The 13,706-nt window shown below is 41.7% G+C and overlaps 1 protein-coding gene across 1 annotated transcript; it reads left to right on the top strand.

The window, feature by feature from the left end:
* Positions 1-372: 372 nt before the first annotated feature.
* On the top strand, positions 373-2,016 carry LOC125547435 (pentatricopeptide repeat-containing protein At5g39980, chloroplastic). The gene is given in 2 exon segments (XM_048711299.1): positions 373-974; positions 977-2,016. Coding segments are annotated over 2 exon segments (1,203 nt in total). The 5' UTR covers positions 373-457; the 3' UTR covers positions 1,663-2,016.
* The last annotated feature ends 11,690 nt before the right edge of the window (positions 2,017-13,706 follow it).

Below are 13,706 nucleotides of genomic sequence, written 5' to 3' on the forward strand. Positions count from 1 at the left end.
ATCAATTTAGTATTTTCTGCATGTATATGATTAGTAGCTGCTAGTTAACTGCTAATGGACCGTGGACACACATAGAAAAAAAAAGAAAATAAGATAAAGCTAATGCATGTATACAAGCTAGGAAATAGAGAAATTATACGGATTTGTTGCTTAACTTCAGTACGTGTGGAAGTTAGCATTGTCTTTAAAAAATAATACCAGCTGGAGACCTGAATATAGAGAAATGAAGCTCACTTCGAAAGAACACTCATGCCTGATCATTGTAGAAAGAATAACAAAATAAGAACAAAGTGATAATAGCACTCATTTCATGTGGTAAATCAAAAAAGGAGAAGCTTCCCTGATTTTACAGATCACAGGACTACCCCACAATCTAAAACAGAGGAACATCTCATAAGTACAAAGTAGATGAACCAAAAGCAACCTATATTTCATTCATGTGAGAAATAGCTAAGCAATGATTTATCGAAAGTATCCTAGGAAAAGGCCGGCAGAGAGTGGAAATGAATCAATCCTCAAGCCGGGGACAACTCCTGCTCCGCGCCGCCTCGCCTCGGGCCTCCTCCTCGAGATGCGCGCCAGGGGCGTCGCCGCGGACGGCTTCTCCTACTCCACGCTCCTCGCCGCGCTCACCTTCCTCCCGCTCATGGAGGCCGACGCCGTGGCGCCGGACCTCGTGCTCTTCTCCAACCTCATCCACCTCGCCCTCCGCGCTGGCGACGCGCCCAAGGCACTCGCGCTCTTCTCCAGCCTCCGCGCCGCGGGGATCAGGTCCGACCTCAAGGCCTACAACGCCGCCATCGCCGCCTACTGCAAGCCTGACCTGCTCCGCGACGCCAAGCGCCTGCTGCTCCTTGACGTCCCCACCGACGGCGTGGCCCCCGACGCCGAGTCCTACGCCCCGGTCCTCGCCGCGCTCGCGCGCCGCGGCTGGCACCTCGTGGCGGTCTCGCTCTTCTCGCACATGCGCGCCGTGGCGCGCTCAAGCCCGACCACTCCGTCTTCAACATCGTGCTCAACGCGTACGGGCAGCTGGACCTCGCGCGCGACGCTGACCGGCTCTTCTGGTCCATGCGCCAGGCCGGGGTGCCGCCGAGCGTCGTCACGTACAACACCATGCTCCGCGTGTACGGCGACGCCGGGCTGTTCGGGGAGGCGGTCCACCTGTTCGGCCTCATGTGCAGCACCGCCTCCGACGGCGGCAGCAACGGCGTCCTTAGGCACAACGTGGTGACGTACAACACCATGATCGCCATCCACGGCAAGGCGCTGGAGGACGACAAGGCCGGGAGCCTGGTGCAGCAAATGCAGGCCAGCGGCATCCAGCCCAACGCCGTCACCTACTCCACCGTCCTGTTCATCTGGTTGAAGGCCGTGAAGCTCGACCGCGCCGCGAAGCTCTTCGAGAAGCTGCGGGAGTCTGGCACGGAGATGGACCCCGTGCTGTACCAGATGATGGTGGTCGCGTACGAGCGTGCCGGGCTCGTCTCACAGTCCAAGCGACCGCTGCGCGAGCTCGGAGACCCGGACCAGGCCATCCACAAGGAGACGGCCATGAAGATCCTGGCCAGCGCCGGGCGGGTGGAGGAGGCCGCGTGGCTGTTCGTACAAAAAGCACGGACGGAGGTAGGTGGTAGCAGGGCGTACCTGCACTTGTCCTAGAGGACGGCGAAGCCGCCGGATCGCAGCGGTCAGCCCTTCCTCCACTGCCCCGCCGCCTCTGCGTGGCCCGGCGCAGGATCTAGTCGAGGATGGTGCTTCTCTCGCGGTCCTCACGGCGGGTCCTTAGATCCGGCGACACTGAGGGAGAGAAACGATCCCAGCAGCGCTGTTCGTGAGAGAAGCGGCAACCTGACCCCCACCCTCGCCTGCTTCTCCCTCGTCCGTCATGGGAACATGGCGCCCATCATACCGCGGCCACCCGCCCACCCGTTCGTGGAAGGGGGTCTCCGTGGGATTTGGGGTGGCTGAGAGAGGAGTAAAGGAGAGGCGTTGCGTGCGCTTGGGACAGAAAGTGGAGACGAGGAAAGGGAAGGACGGGCGTTTCTCTCTTCAGAGCGCAGTAGTACACCAACGGCCGCCGTACAACGCTACTAGTACATCGCACGAAGCAAACGGTTTCATAGCTCAGTAGTACAATCCCTGCAACAGTACAGCGCGCGTCGTTTCCTATCCTACGTGGACATGCCCAGGAAGCGCTCCTTGCGCGACTGTTAATGGGTTTTATGACCTCTCTTTCTACGTGCTTGGTCGACGCTAGCTATTACATATAGATAGAACTCGACGCTAGCTAGTAAGCAAATGAAGGAACCATTAATCATCATCATCATCATTATAATAACAACTCATCATCATAGTCATATATATAGGAACTAACTCATCAATCTAGCACAAAGGTAGCACATAAGTCATCATCATGATAACAACTCATCATCATAGTCATATAAGAACTAGCTCATCATTCTACCACAATGTAGCACATAAATACCTAAGACCTCCTACTCACTCGAAGGTAAAATAGCATAAAACAGGTAAACCCCTGATTCTCCATTATGTAGAATACAGATGAACCTATCTGCCATTTGTGGGCTGCGCTTGATGTTGTCCCCAAGTAGTTCTCTGCGATCTTTCACAACTCTTATCCAATCTTTGATTGTGAGGATGTCATCGCTTCGACGAATCGTGTATCCACTGCGGTGGTATGTAGGCCAACTTGGCTGTAAGCTAACAATCCTCATGTCACCATTCATTTCCATAAATCTAGGTATACAATCCGTCGTGAGTTTATGTTGAAGAACATCATAATAACATACTTAGAAAAATGTAGTTTAGCTTAAAAGAATCTATGGAAAAAAATGCATTGATGACATAATAGGAAAAATCTTACCATGATATCTCGATCGATGTTACCGTAGTTTAATACATGCACCAGCGGCACGTATAGAGAATAACTTGGAGAGATATGATAATTCGTCTTAAAAGTCTCAACATCTTTAATCCATGAAACGAAATGATGTATCTCCTCACAATTTAGCTCAGACCCATAAGTGTAGTACGTTTTGTCTACTACTTTTCGTACATTTCTTGAAGAATGGAAATAAGCTGTCAATAATTTTTGTAAATACAATAAAATTTACTTATTGAATATATTTGAGAAACTCAGATAGAGGTAGAAGTGGCAGCATCTGAACATCCACTCAAATGTCGATATTAGCTTCGTCGACATTATCTTCATCTATGTCATCTTCGGGATCATCACCCAGATCGAAGGTGACGTACATACCCTCCTGAAAACCATACGCCTTGCATAGTGATGCCCAATTCGAGCATCCAAAATGGGAGTAGGTCACCGCATTGTATAGCTTTACGTTAAAAGCATAACCATGATGCGTCCTGAGGTGAACTCTCTGTTTTTCTGCATATTTTGACGATCTTCAAAATCCAGCTTCTCCAAGACAAAACGTCTTGCATGGCAGGGGATGCACAAGTTGAATTGTAGAAAGCGGAAATTACACGTTGAGGAAACATAAGTCATGCTTAATTACGGAAAATACTTGTCGTCGTTGCATACCGTATAAACATCGAAGGTCTCGTCGAGCTTAATGCTGAAGCGTCGACCGCCTTCCAGGTGAGACCTGTCGCACAGACCACGGTTTTCGCCGCAGTACTCGCACTCTTGGAACCTATCATCGTCGCCAGACATTTCATATGTTCATAATTCAAATATCACTTGTATGAAAGACACATAGACATATAACAATGCAACCACTAGATAAACCAGATATGAAGAAGCTCATGCACACAACATTGAGATACCTAGATAAACTATATAGGGTGACAAAGCATGGTGGATCATCACACGAAACAACGCACTATGCAACCAGTATAACACTATCAAGCATGGCATTAGCACACAACACTATCATACTAGTTGCGACGTAAAAACAGAAGGACCATCATACTAAGAAAGTAATCATCTGATTCATGGCATCAATCATTTCAACCTAAGTACTACACTAACATGAATAACATGATTCCATGCATTTCCTATCTGGTACATGCATCATACACTTGCAAGTACATAGATATACAACGAGTATGCAATAACATAACATAGAATTGATAGAGAACAATTTACTCAATAGAAGAATTAATGTACAACATCAACAAGCATAACCTATACGTAGCAATATAAATCTACAAGATGACATAAAGAAACCAACACCATATAATCATGGATAATATCATCTACAAAATAAGAGTAACAACTAAGTAATAATGTCATCTATAAAATTTGTTCTTTGATTTGCAAAGGAGCTATATTTTCCCAATTCTTTTGCACCCACAAAAATTACTCCATCTATTTGACAGTGCCCACAACCCATTCCACCCAAAAATTGCCACAACTTGCCACCGAGGAGCTCATGAAGGCTAGTAGGAGCAGAAGAGAAAGGTCGGTGACGAGGTCCGGTCGGTGACGAGGACGGGCGACTCAGGGGGCATAGCGATGCCTGGGGGCGTCGGGGCCAGCGACGAGGAGCGAGCGGGCTCGGAGAGGGCATCGGGGCAGGTAACGGGGACGGCGTTGGGGGCGGCGATGAGGAGCGGGCTCGGGGAGGCGACGGGGAGGTCCGGTAGCCTGGCAGCGTCCTGCTCTGCTTCGTCGTCGTCGGGGAGAACTGCAGTGGTGGTTTGCAATTTTTCTAAGTGTGCGGTTATATAGCCACCTAAAGGACACCCTCTAGTCCCGGTTCAAGCCACCAACCGGGACTAATGGGCTATTTCAGCAACCCAAAGGGCGGGAAGCACAACCCTTTAGTCCTGGTTGGTGGCTCTTACCGGGACTAGAGGGTGTCCTTTAGTCTCGGTTGGAGCCACCAACCGAGACTAAAGGGGTGGCACAACAGTGTGGAAAGTTTACTCCCACCTCGCTAATTGAGAGGAGCTCGGAGTGGTTTATAAGCGCTGTTGCCGCTGCCCTCTCGAGCTCCTCTCTAATGTAGGCAGTAATCTCACGCCCTGTTGGGCCTGCTTACACTACGGGCCTGCATCCTGGCCCATGTGTAGGGTTTCTAGTCGTATGCAGGCCGTGGTGGCTAGTAGGTGGGCCTTTTTTTCATTTTTTGCAGATGTTATGTTTTTAAAATTTTAATGTTATTTTTTGCATATGTTATTTTTAGTTATATAATTTTAGTTGCATAAATTGTATATAATTTTAGTTTTATAAATTTTATATAATTTTAATTGCATAAGTTTTATTTTTATTGATTCTTTTTAGTTCATTCCTTTTGCTATTAGAGTTTATAAAAACTTTTTAGTTTGCTATTAAAGTTTGTAACAAAAATACTTTATGAAAATTCTTTTACTATTAAAGTTTATAACAAAAAAATACTTTGATAATTTTAGTTAATATCATTTTGATCCTTTTTAGTTGATTCTTTTTCGAATATTATATTTTAATTGTTTCTTTTTTGTTCATTCTTTTTTGCTATTACAGTTTTATAAAAGCTTTTTAGTTCATTCTTTTTGGTATTAGAGTTTTATAAAAGCCTTTTTGTTCATTCATTTTGCTATTAGGTCATTATTTGAGCTAAATGACCCTAAATTGAAAATCACTACAAATGAATTCTGAAAAGGTTGAAACTTGGCATGGTATCATAATTTCACCCACATAGCACGTGCTAAAAAGTTGTGAGGGTTACGGGAAAAACTGGATGCACTTCTTGTACAAACTGGACAATCTCTTTTGAAGTATCAAGGTTTCGAACGAAAGCTCATCTATTAGAAAAAGATATTTTATGTTTTTTAACTTATTTTAACTCCAGACTTTTTGTGCGTTCAATATGCACCATTCAAAGCCACATAATCAATTTTCAACCCTTTTCTGACTGCATTTGCTATTTTTCATGCATTTAATGATTTTTGAGCTAAAACTAGAAAATGGACATATATGGTTTTGAGGTAATTATATGATGTTATCTTGTTCTCCATGATGCACCACTTGGCCTAGGTCAATGTTTAAACCATTTTAGCCGGTGTACCAAGTTTGAGCTCATCTTGACATGTTTAGCAATGTAAAGTTGCTCAAACTAGAAAATGGACAAATATGATTTTGAGGAAATTATATGATGTTATCTTGTTCTCTATGATGCATCACTTGGCCTAGATCAATGTTTAGACCATTTTAGCAGGTGTACCAAGCTTGAGCTCATCTGGACATGCTTAGCAATGTAATGTTGCTAAAACTAGAAAATGGACAGATATGGTTTTGAGGGAATTATATGGCCAAAAACAGTGGAGCATATATATAGGCATCTCTTTAGTCCCAATTGGTGGCTAGAACCGGGACTGATCATGTCACACAAGCTAGATAAAGAACTTTGCTGGGTAATGAGCAAAGGACGACCACAACTATTTGGCACTTGGCAATTGAGTCTGATAAAGAAAAGAATGCCTCGTAGGAGATTGAGAAGAGAACTTATCGTTTTCTATGAAGTTCCAAGTAAACTGACCGATTTCCCTCAACAACAAAAAAGTAAACTGACCTATGGCATCCAAGCTTTTAAATCTAGGCCGATATATTAGTTTTGGGCCTCGACCGATATGAACATAACATAGCATTTTATAAATATCATTTCACACATATCATCCGATATGGACCGAAATATCGATCAATATGGCTGATATCTGATGCCCACTGATATAGGCTGGTACGGTGATGAACACAATTATTTATCAGAAAGTGGTGAAAAAAGATTATGTATTTACAGTTTCATCTTAAATTCAGAGTCGTGCATATGAACGCGCTACTCCTACTTCTGACTAAACCGCTCGATTCGTTCTTCCCAACAGCCACTTTCCCCAATCGCAACTCCTCCGCTGTCGCCGCCCCGTCGCCCGTCGGTCGCCGCGCGCTCTCCCGTCTCTCTCCCGCCTCAACACCGCCCCCGACCCCGGATTCGACGCCGCCCCCGATCCCGACCTCGACGCCGCCTGCCCCTCCCTCGCCGCAGTCACCGTAATCCTCTGCCTCTCCTCTCCCCTACCGTCCTCTCTCTCTGCTAGGGCAATTTATATATGTGTTGATGCTGTGTTGATGTTCATATGAACCCTAGGTGTTCATATGAACCCTAGGTGTTCATATGAACCCTAGATTTGTTTAGGGCAGTAGGCATTTTTTAGCATTTAGGAAAAATGATTAGCAATTTTTTTAGGAAATTAGCTATGGCAAATTTTTATGAAAATGCCTAAACAGTAATTTCATTTGCATATTGTTGTTATATGATATATGTCATTGATGTTCATTTGCATATTCCATTATTGAAGTGGTTCGATTGTGCCCAAGTGGCTTTGTTGTTTCCAGGAAATGAAGCCGAGTGGCCTATGTTTTGCTGGAATGTTGATTCATTTTCGTTCCGGCAAATTTCAGGTTCTCGATTTGTCCACTTTTTAGCAAAAGTCATGCCGAAATTATCTGTGAATTTCGGCATGACTTGTGCTACAAACTAGGACATATCGAGTGCCCGGGATTTGCCACACCGGGAAGGAGTCAACGTTCCTGCAAAGCATAGGCCTTTTTTATGTCATTATTCATTTTATTAGGTATAGAATTAATTGACTAGATTTAATCGTAAGAACTAGTTGAATTAATAGAACTAGTTGAACATGTCACATTTGTTGTTATTTTTTTAGTTAAAGCAATTTTTCGCGCATTGACGTTGATGATGCCTATCCTGCATCCTCGTCGTCGAGTCGGCGAAGGACACCTGCATCACCAGATGGGCCATGTCCGGGACTAGGCTCCACCGGGGTGGTACTGGGAGGCGCTACCTACCGGGGGCGCAGGTTGGTGAGGAGTCAGCCTGACGTTCACCCGAACCTTCTTTGGTGGCGGTCGCGTGGGCCAGTGACGGTCCAGAGGCTCGAGGACCCCACAGAGGTGGTGCGTCACTGTGTCAGTGAGGAGGACGCGCACGTCCGTCGTTACTTGTTTGCATTGGAGCACAGGTTCTCCAGGGATCTCACCGGAGATATGATCCTGTGATGGTTCCTTCTCTTTGAGTGTCCACCGCCTGCGCCGATACCCGTCGTGCGCTAGGGTTTTAGTTGTATTAGTGATTTTATATGTATGATACTATTCGGGATGTATTAGTGATAATATTCGACGATGTACGGACACATGAGATGATTTACTTTTACTTATTGAATGCATGCTAATTTGAATACTTATTTATTTTACGATTTGGTTTTTCTTATTGAATGCTCAAGTCAATATCAGTCCTATAAGATATTTTGAGTATCCTGGAGTTGTCTTCGATCGATTTTCAATTAATGTTTCAACTATGAACATAGGAAATGTCTGACAACGAAAAGGATTTCGGTATTTGCAAATACTGCGAAGACGAGCGTGGCCTGTGCGACGGAATATTTCTAGATGATGATAGGCGCTTCAGCATCAAGCTGGACGTGAACTTCAAAGTGGATACAGTAAGTCACAACGACAAGTCTTTTTTCGTAATTAAGCATGACATATGCTTCATTTGCTTCAACTCATAATTTTTTTTACTATTCTACTAGCGTATCCCTGCCATGCAAGAGTTTTTGTCTTGGATAAGATAGGTTTCAGTCGTACAATGAAGGTAAAGAAAGTTTACTTGAAAACCGAGCATGGTTATATTTTCCATGCAAAATTATACAACGCAGACGACTACACCTATTCTGGATGCAAAACTTGGCGAGAACTATGCAAGACTTATGCATTTGAGCCTGATATGGTTATCACCTTTGATATCCGTCCAGAAGATGATATTGAAGGTAATACCGACATCTGGGTCGATGTGCAGACGCCTCCAGTTATACCATTATGTGAGTTTCTCAACCATATTTATGTCTTTGATATTATTTATTCAAAAATAGTTGACAACTAATTTCTATTGTCAATTTATTTTGGTTCAAGCAAACATGTCCAGCACTTGATAGACAGGACCTACTACTGTCCCGGGGCTGAACTAAACTGCGAGGAGCTAAGTCATTATGTTTGATGGCTTGAGAATCTTGATACTGTCAAGACAAATTTTCTTCCTGCACTTAGAAATGTTAATACTGAAAATGTGCGACCAATAGTGTTCGTAATGAACTACGGTCATATCTATTTAGGAAAGATGGTAAGATTTTTACTATTTATCCTTAGTGCATCTTTTGCATATATTTTTTTAAGCTAAACTTCATTGCTAAGTATGTTACTATACGATGTTTTTCAACATGGACTCCCGATGAATGTTGTGCCTCATGGGATCGAGACTAATGGTAGCATGAGTATTGTTAGCTTACAGCCAAGATATCCTACAATGCACTTTAGTGCATTCAGGATTTCTAAGAGCGAGGAAGTCTTAATAGTGAAAGACTGGACCAAATTTGTGATGGAGGAACGCAGAGAAGTACTAGGGGGCAGCAATCAGAAGCGCAGCCCACGATTACGAGACAGGTTCATCTGCATGCTCCAACTTGATGAAGGAGGAGAGCTACACATGTTTTATGTTATTTTACCTGAGAGAGAGCAGCAGGAGTGATTAGCTAGCTAGAAATGAGTTTGAAGATGATGATGTGCTACACTATGACTATGATGATTAAATAGCTAGTGTTGGTGATAATGACTATGATGATTATTATTAGCTAGTGTTGGTGGTGATTAGATAGCTACCGCATCTAGTGTTGGTGGTGATTAGCTAGCTAGAATAAGTTTGAAGATGATGATGTGTTACACTATGACTATGGTGATTAAATAAATACTGTTGGTGGTAATGACAATGATGGTGATTAAATAGCTTGTGCTGGCGGATTAGATTCAAGTGGAGGCAACATGTGGTGCACATCGAAAGTACTACTAGTCCAAACTAGATCAAGTTTGGATTAGTAGTATACTTTTGACATGCACCACATATTGTCTCCACTTGAACCTAATCCACCTTCATTTGACACACTGTTATGGACATAATGATATAAACCTCATAATTGGTATTGTACCAAAATTTGCATAACGGCGTATAAATACACTAAAAATAAAAAAGGGTACTAGTAGCGATGGATAGTAAACAAGCTACAACTAGCTAGATTAACAGCAGCGTGGGATAGAACAAGCGTTGCCGCTATGTGTCTGAGCAGTAGCGCTTGTCGCACGCGCTACTGCTAAGTAATAGCTGTAGCACCTTATTGGTAGCGCGGCTGCCCGCGCTACTACTAGGGTTTTCCCTAGTAGTGCTACTACATTAAGTTCATGGAGGAACGAAGTAATGCAATAAGAATGATGACATGATGTAGACAAGATCTATATATGTAGAGATAGACCCCATCGTTTTATACTTAGTAGCAATGATACATACGTGTCGGTTCCCCTTCTGTCACTGGGATCAAGCACCGTAACATCGAACCCACTACAAAGCACCTCTTCCCATTGCAAGATAAATAGATCAAGTTGGCCAAACAAAACCCAAATATCGGAGAAGAAAAACGAGGCTATAAGCAATCATGCATAAAAGAGATCAAAGAAACTCAAATACTTTCATGGATATAAAAAGATAGATCAGATCATAAACTCAAAGTTCATCGATCCCAACAAACACACCGCAAAAAGTGTTACATCATATGGATCTCCAAGAGACCATTGTATTGAGAATTCAGCGAGAGAGAGGAAGCCATCTATCTACTAACTACGGACCCGAAGGTCTACAAAGAACTACTCATGCATCATCGGAGAGGCAACAATGGAGGTGGTGAACAGTGAATTTATGATGTAACACCGTGACACTGGCCCCTTAACACTGACATTCCAAGATCATATGAATTGCTGCTAAAAAACAGTGACATTCTAAGATCAATGTGCTTCGGCCCCTTAACCATTCTCGCCATTAGCTGAACCAGCCATGGTGCCCATGGCACAGAGTCTAGCGATCCTGCCATGAAAGGATCTTAGCTAAGCATTTTTTTGTCTTTTTCGTTTTTCTTTTCTTCTTTTGTTAAATCATTTTTCTATTTTTTGAAATTTATTATTTTTTTGAAATCTATTCAAAATTCAGAATGTTGTCTAGAATACTGGAAAATATTCCTGTTGATTCAAATAATATTTAAAATTTTATAAATATTTAGGAATTTCGAAAAATGATCATGTTTTTTAAATTATTTGTTCATGATCTAGATTTGGATATTCCTGAAATGACATCAACTTTTGCAAGCAGGTGGAAATGCCCCTGGTATGCATCCATTCCAGATTTGAAGGAAAAAAGTATTCAAAATCATAATTTAAATAGGCATTGAAAACTTTTATTCTAAGTTTTTAACACAACTAATAAATACAAAGGGATAAATTTGAAAATAGTAAATGATTTTCTTAAAAAACATTTAACATATATTTGAAAAAAAATAATTTGAAACACTTCCTTAAAGTGTTATTTTGGTTTCCGAACAATATTTCCAATTTTGAACTGGTTCCTAAGAGATATATAAAGTTCAAAAAGAAGAAGCATGAAGTAAAAAAATGAAAAGAATAACAAAAATATAGAAAAAAAACGGTTAGACCTTCGCCCAACTACGCCTAGCATCGCTCCCATCACGCACCTGTTGGAAATATGAGTAATTGTTTGCATTTTTTTAAAATTGTTCATGTTTTGGAAAAAAATCTAATTCAAAAATAGTTCATGTTATAAAAAATCAAAATTCAAAAAATGTGGTCTTTTAAAAAATGTGATTTCAAAAAAAATACCGAGAATGTAAAAACAATTGCGCTTTTTAAAAAATATCAAAAGTTAAAAAGTATTCTTGTTTATATTTTTAACAAATTATAAAAAAATCAGGATTTAACAAAATGTTCCCGCTTTTAAAAATTCTTCACAGATCCATCTTTTTCCTTTTCCAAATGTTGCTCGGGGTTTCTAAAAATGGTCTCATGTTTTCAAAACGTGTCCTTGTTTAAAAATATATTTTTCATGTTTTCTAAAAATGTTTGGAATTTTCAAAAAAAAAATCTCATTTTTGATAAACTATTCAATGTTACAGTCATTGTTTATATTTTTGAAAAATGTTCGGAATCCCAAACAATTTCCACATTTTTTGTAAATATGTTTTGAATTTCGATAATAGTTAAAATGTTTCAAAAAAAATGGAGCTTCATAAATTATTAGATATTTCCTTAAAGTATTCGGCATTTCTAAATTGTTCACATTTTTTTCAAGAAAAGTTTTGGGTTTTTTCAGAAATGTTTTCTACATATGAACATTGTTGTTTGTTCTTATATAATTCATGCTATATGAAATCAAAGGCACTTGTGCGAAGACTTGAGTTTGAGTCCTCATGATCTCCTTTTTTGCAGTATTTTTTCTACGTAAAACTGACGGACTTGACTAAATGGTCCGGCCAGGCACGCGAGAACAAAAGCAGAGAGCCTCATACAGAAGGTATCTGTACGATCATGTACATACAAAAGTGGGTATAATTTGGCAAAGGTCTTAGGTAGCTGTCCCGATGCTCGCATATATCCAGAATTTATTTCATGATTTCCTGCGATATGCGTTTACTGGGAAGAGACGTCCTGTCGACTAGGAGGTGCCTACGGTGGCTTCGTAAAATCTCAAGATGACAATGCTGGCTCAGACTCTCTACGGCGCTCATATGGGGTAGGGTGTGCGTGTGTGTGTTCATATGGGTGAGTGTATTCGCGTATATATGAGCACTTGCGCGCTATGAAGTGTTAGAAAAACACGGAAGTCGTTCTTTCAATTTTGAGCATTCGATCGATGCAATTTCAGCCGCTCGCTCGCTCGGGGTGACGGTCATTTCAATCCACTTGCTAGAGTCGATGTTTCAAAACAATTACCAACACCTCCAATTCTCTGTTGTGTGCCCATTTGACTCTATTTTTCTCATTCATCCTCTGTTTGTTTGGGTGGTCATCGCCTATTTGATAGACTACGCTAGTGCTACTGACCAATTATAAGAAAGTGAAACCACACAACATGCTATCTACTCTTGTTCAAAGAAAGGGGTACATATATAGGGGGAACCAATACTCGTGTAGGTAAAGCACTTATTATTATCTATGTCTGATGAATTCCTTTGAGTTACGATGGGTATGAACTATTGCAAGGTGTAGGAGAAGACGACGTTGGGCAGCTGAACTGAATATTATTATTCACATGTCTTTTTATCTTCATAGGTGCTTTTGTTTCCATATGGGTATAAATAACTATTCAAAGGGAAATTGGTTAGAGTAGCAATTAATAAAATTCATATGCTCTGTAGCGAATTTTCTTTTGGTGCGTCTCCGCAATTGGGAATATTGTTACTGAATTGCTCCATTAACTAGATTGTATGAAGTATATGAACATTCCTCACTTGATTTCCTCGAACGGTAGCAACGCCGATTGTGGTGAAACTCAAAGTTACATCAAAGCCATGTTATGTAGCTGTCTCTAGCAACAAGAAAGTCATTTCTACTTGCGTAGCATTCCCGTGCACAATATCATTTTTTGATCATTTTTTGCATTTATAATGCTTATCATTTTTTGCATTTCTTCCATGCAGTTTTGGCGGCTCCCATGATTCGACATGAAGACACGGCATGACAGTGGTTTCAATCTCGTCACATATAAGATAGTCACTCCAACACGGTTACTGATGCCTCCTATTCCCAGTTATGTGTCCATTTGACTCTTTGT

Source organism: Triticum urartu, chromosome 3 (genome assembly GCF_003073215.2).
Source record: "Triticum urartu cultivar G1812 chromosome 3, Tu2.1, whole genome shotgun sequence".
Taxonomy (NCBI): Eukaryota; Viridiplantae; Streptophyta; class Magnoliopsida; order Poales; family Poaceae; genus Triticum; species Triticum urartu.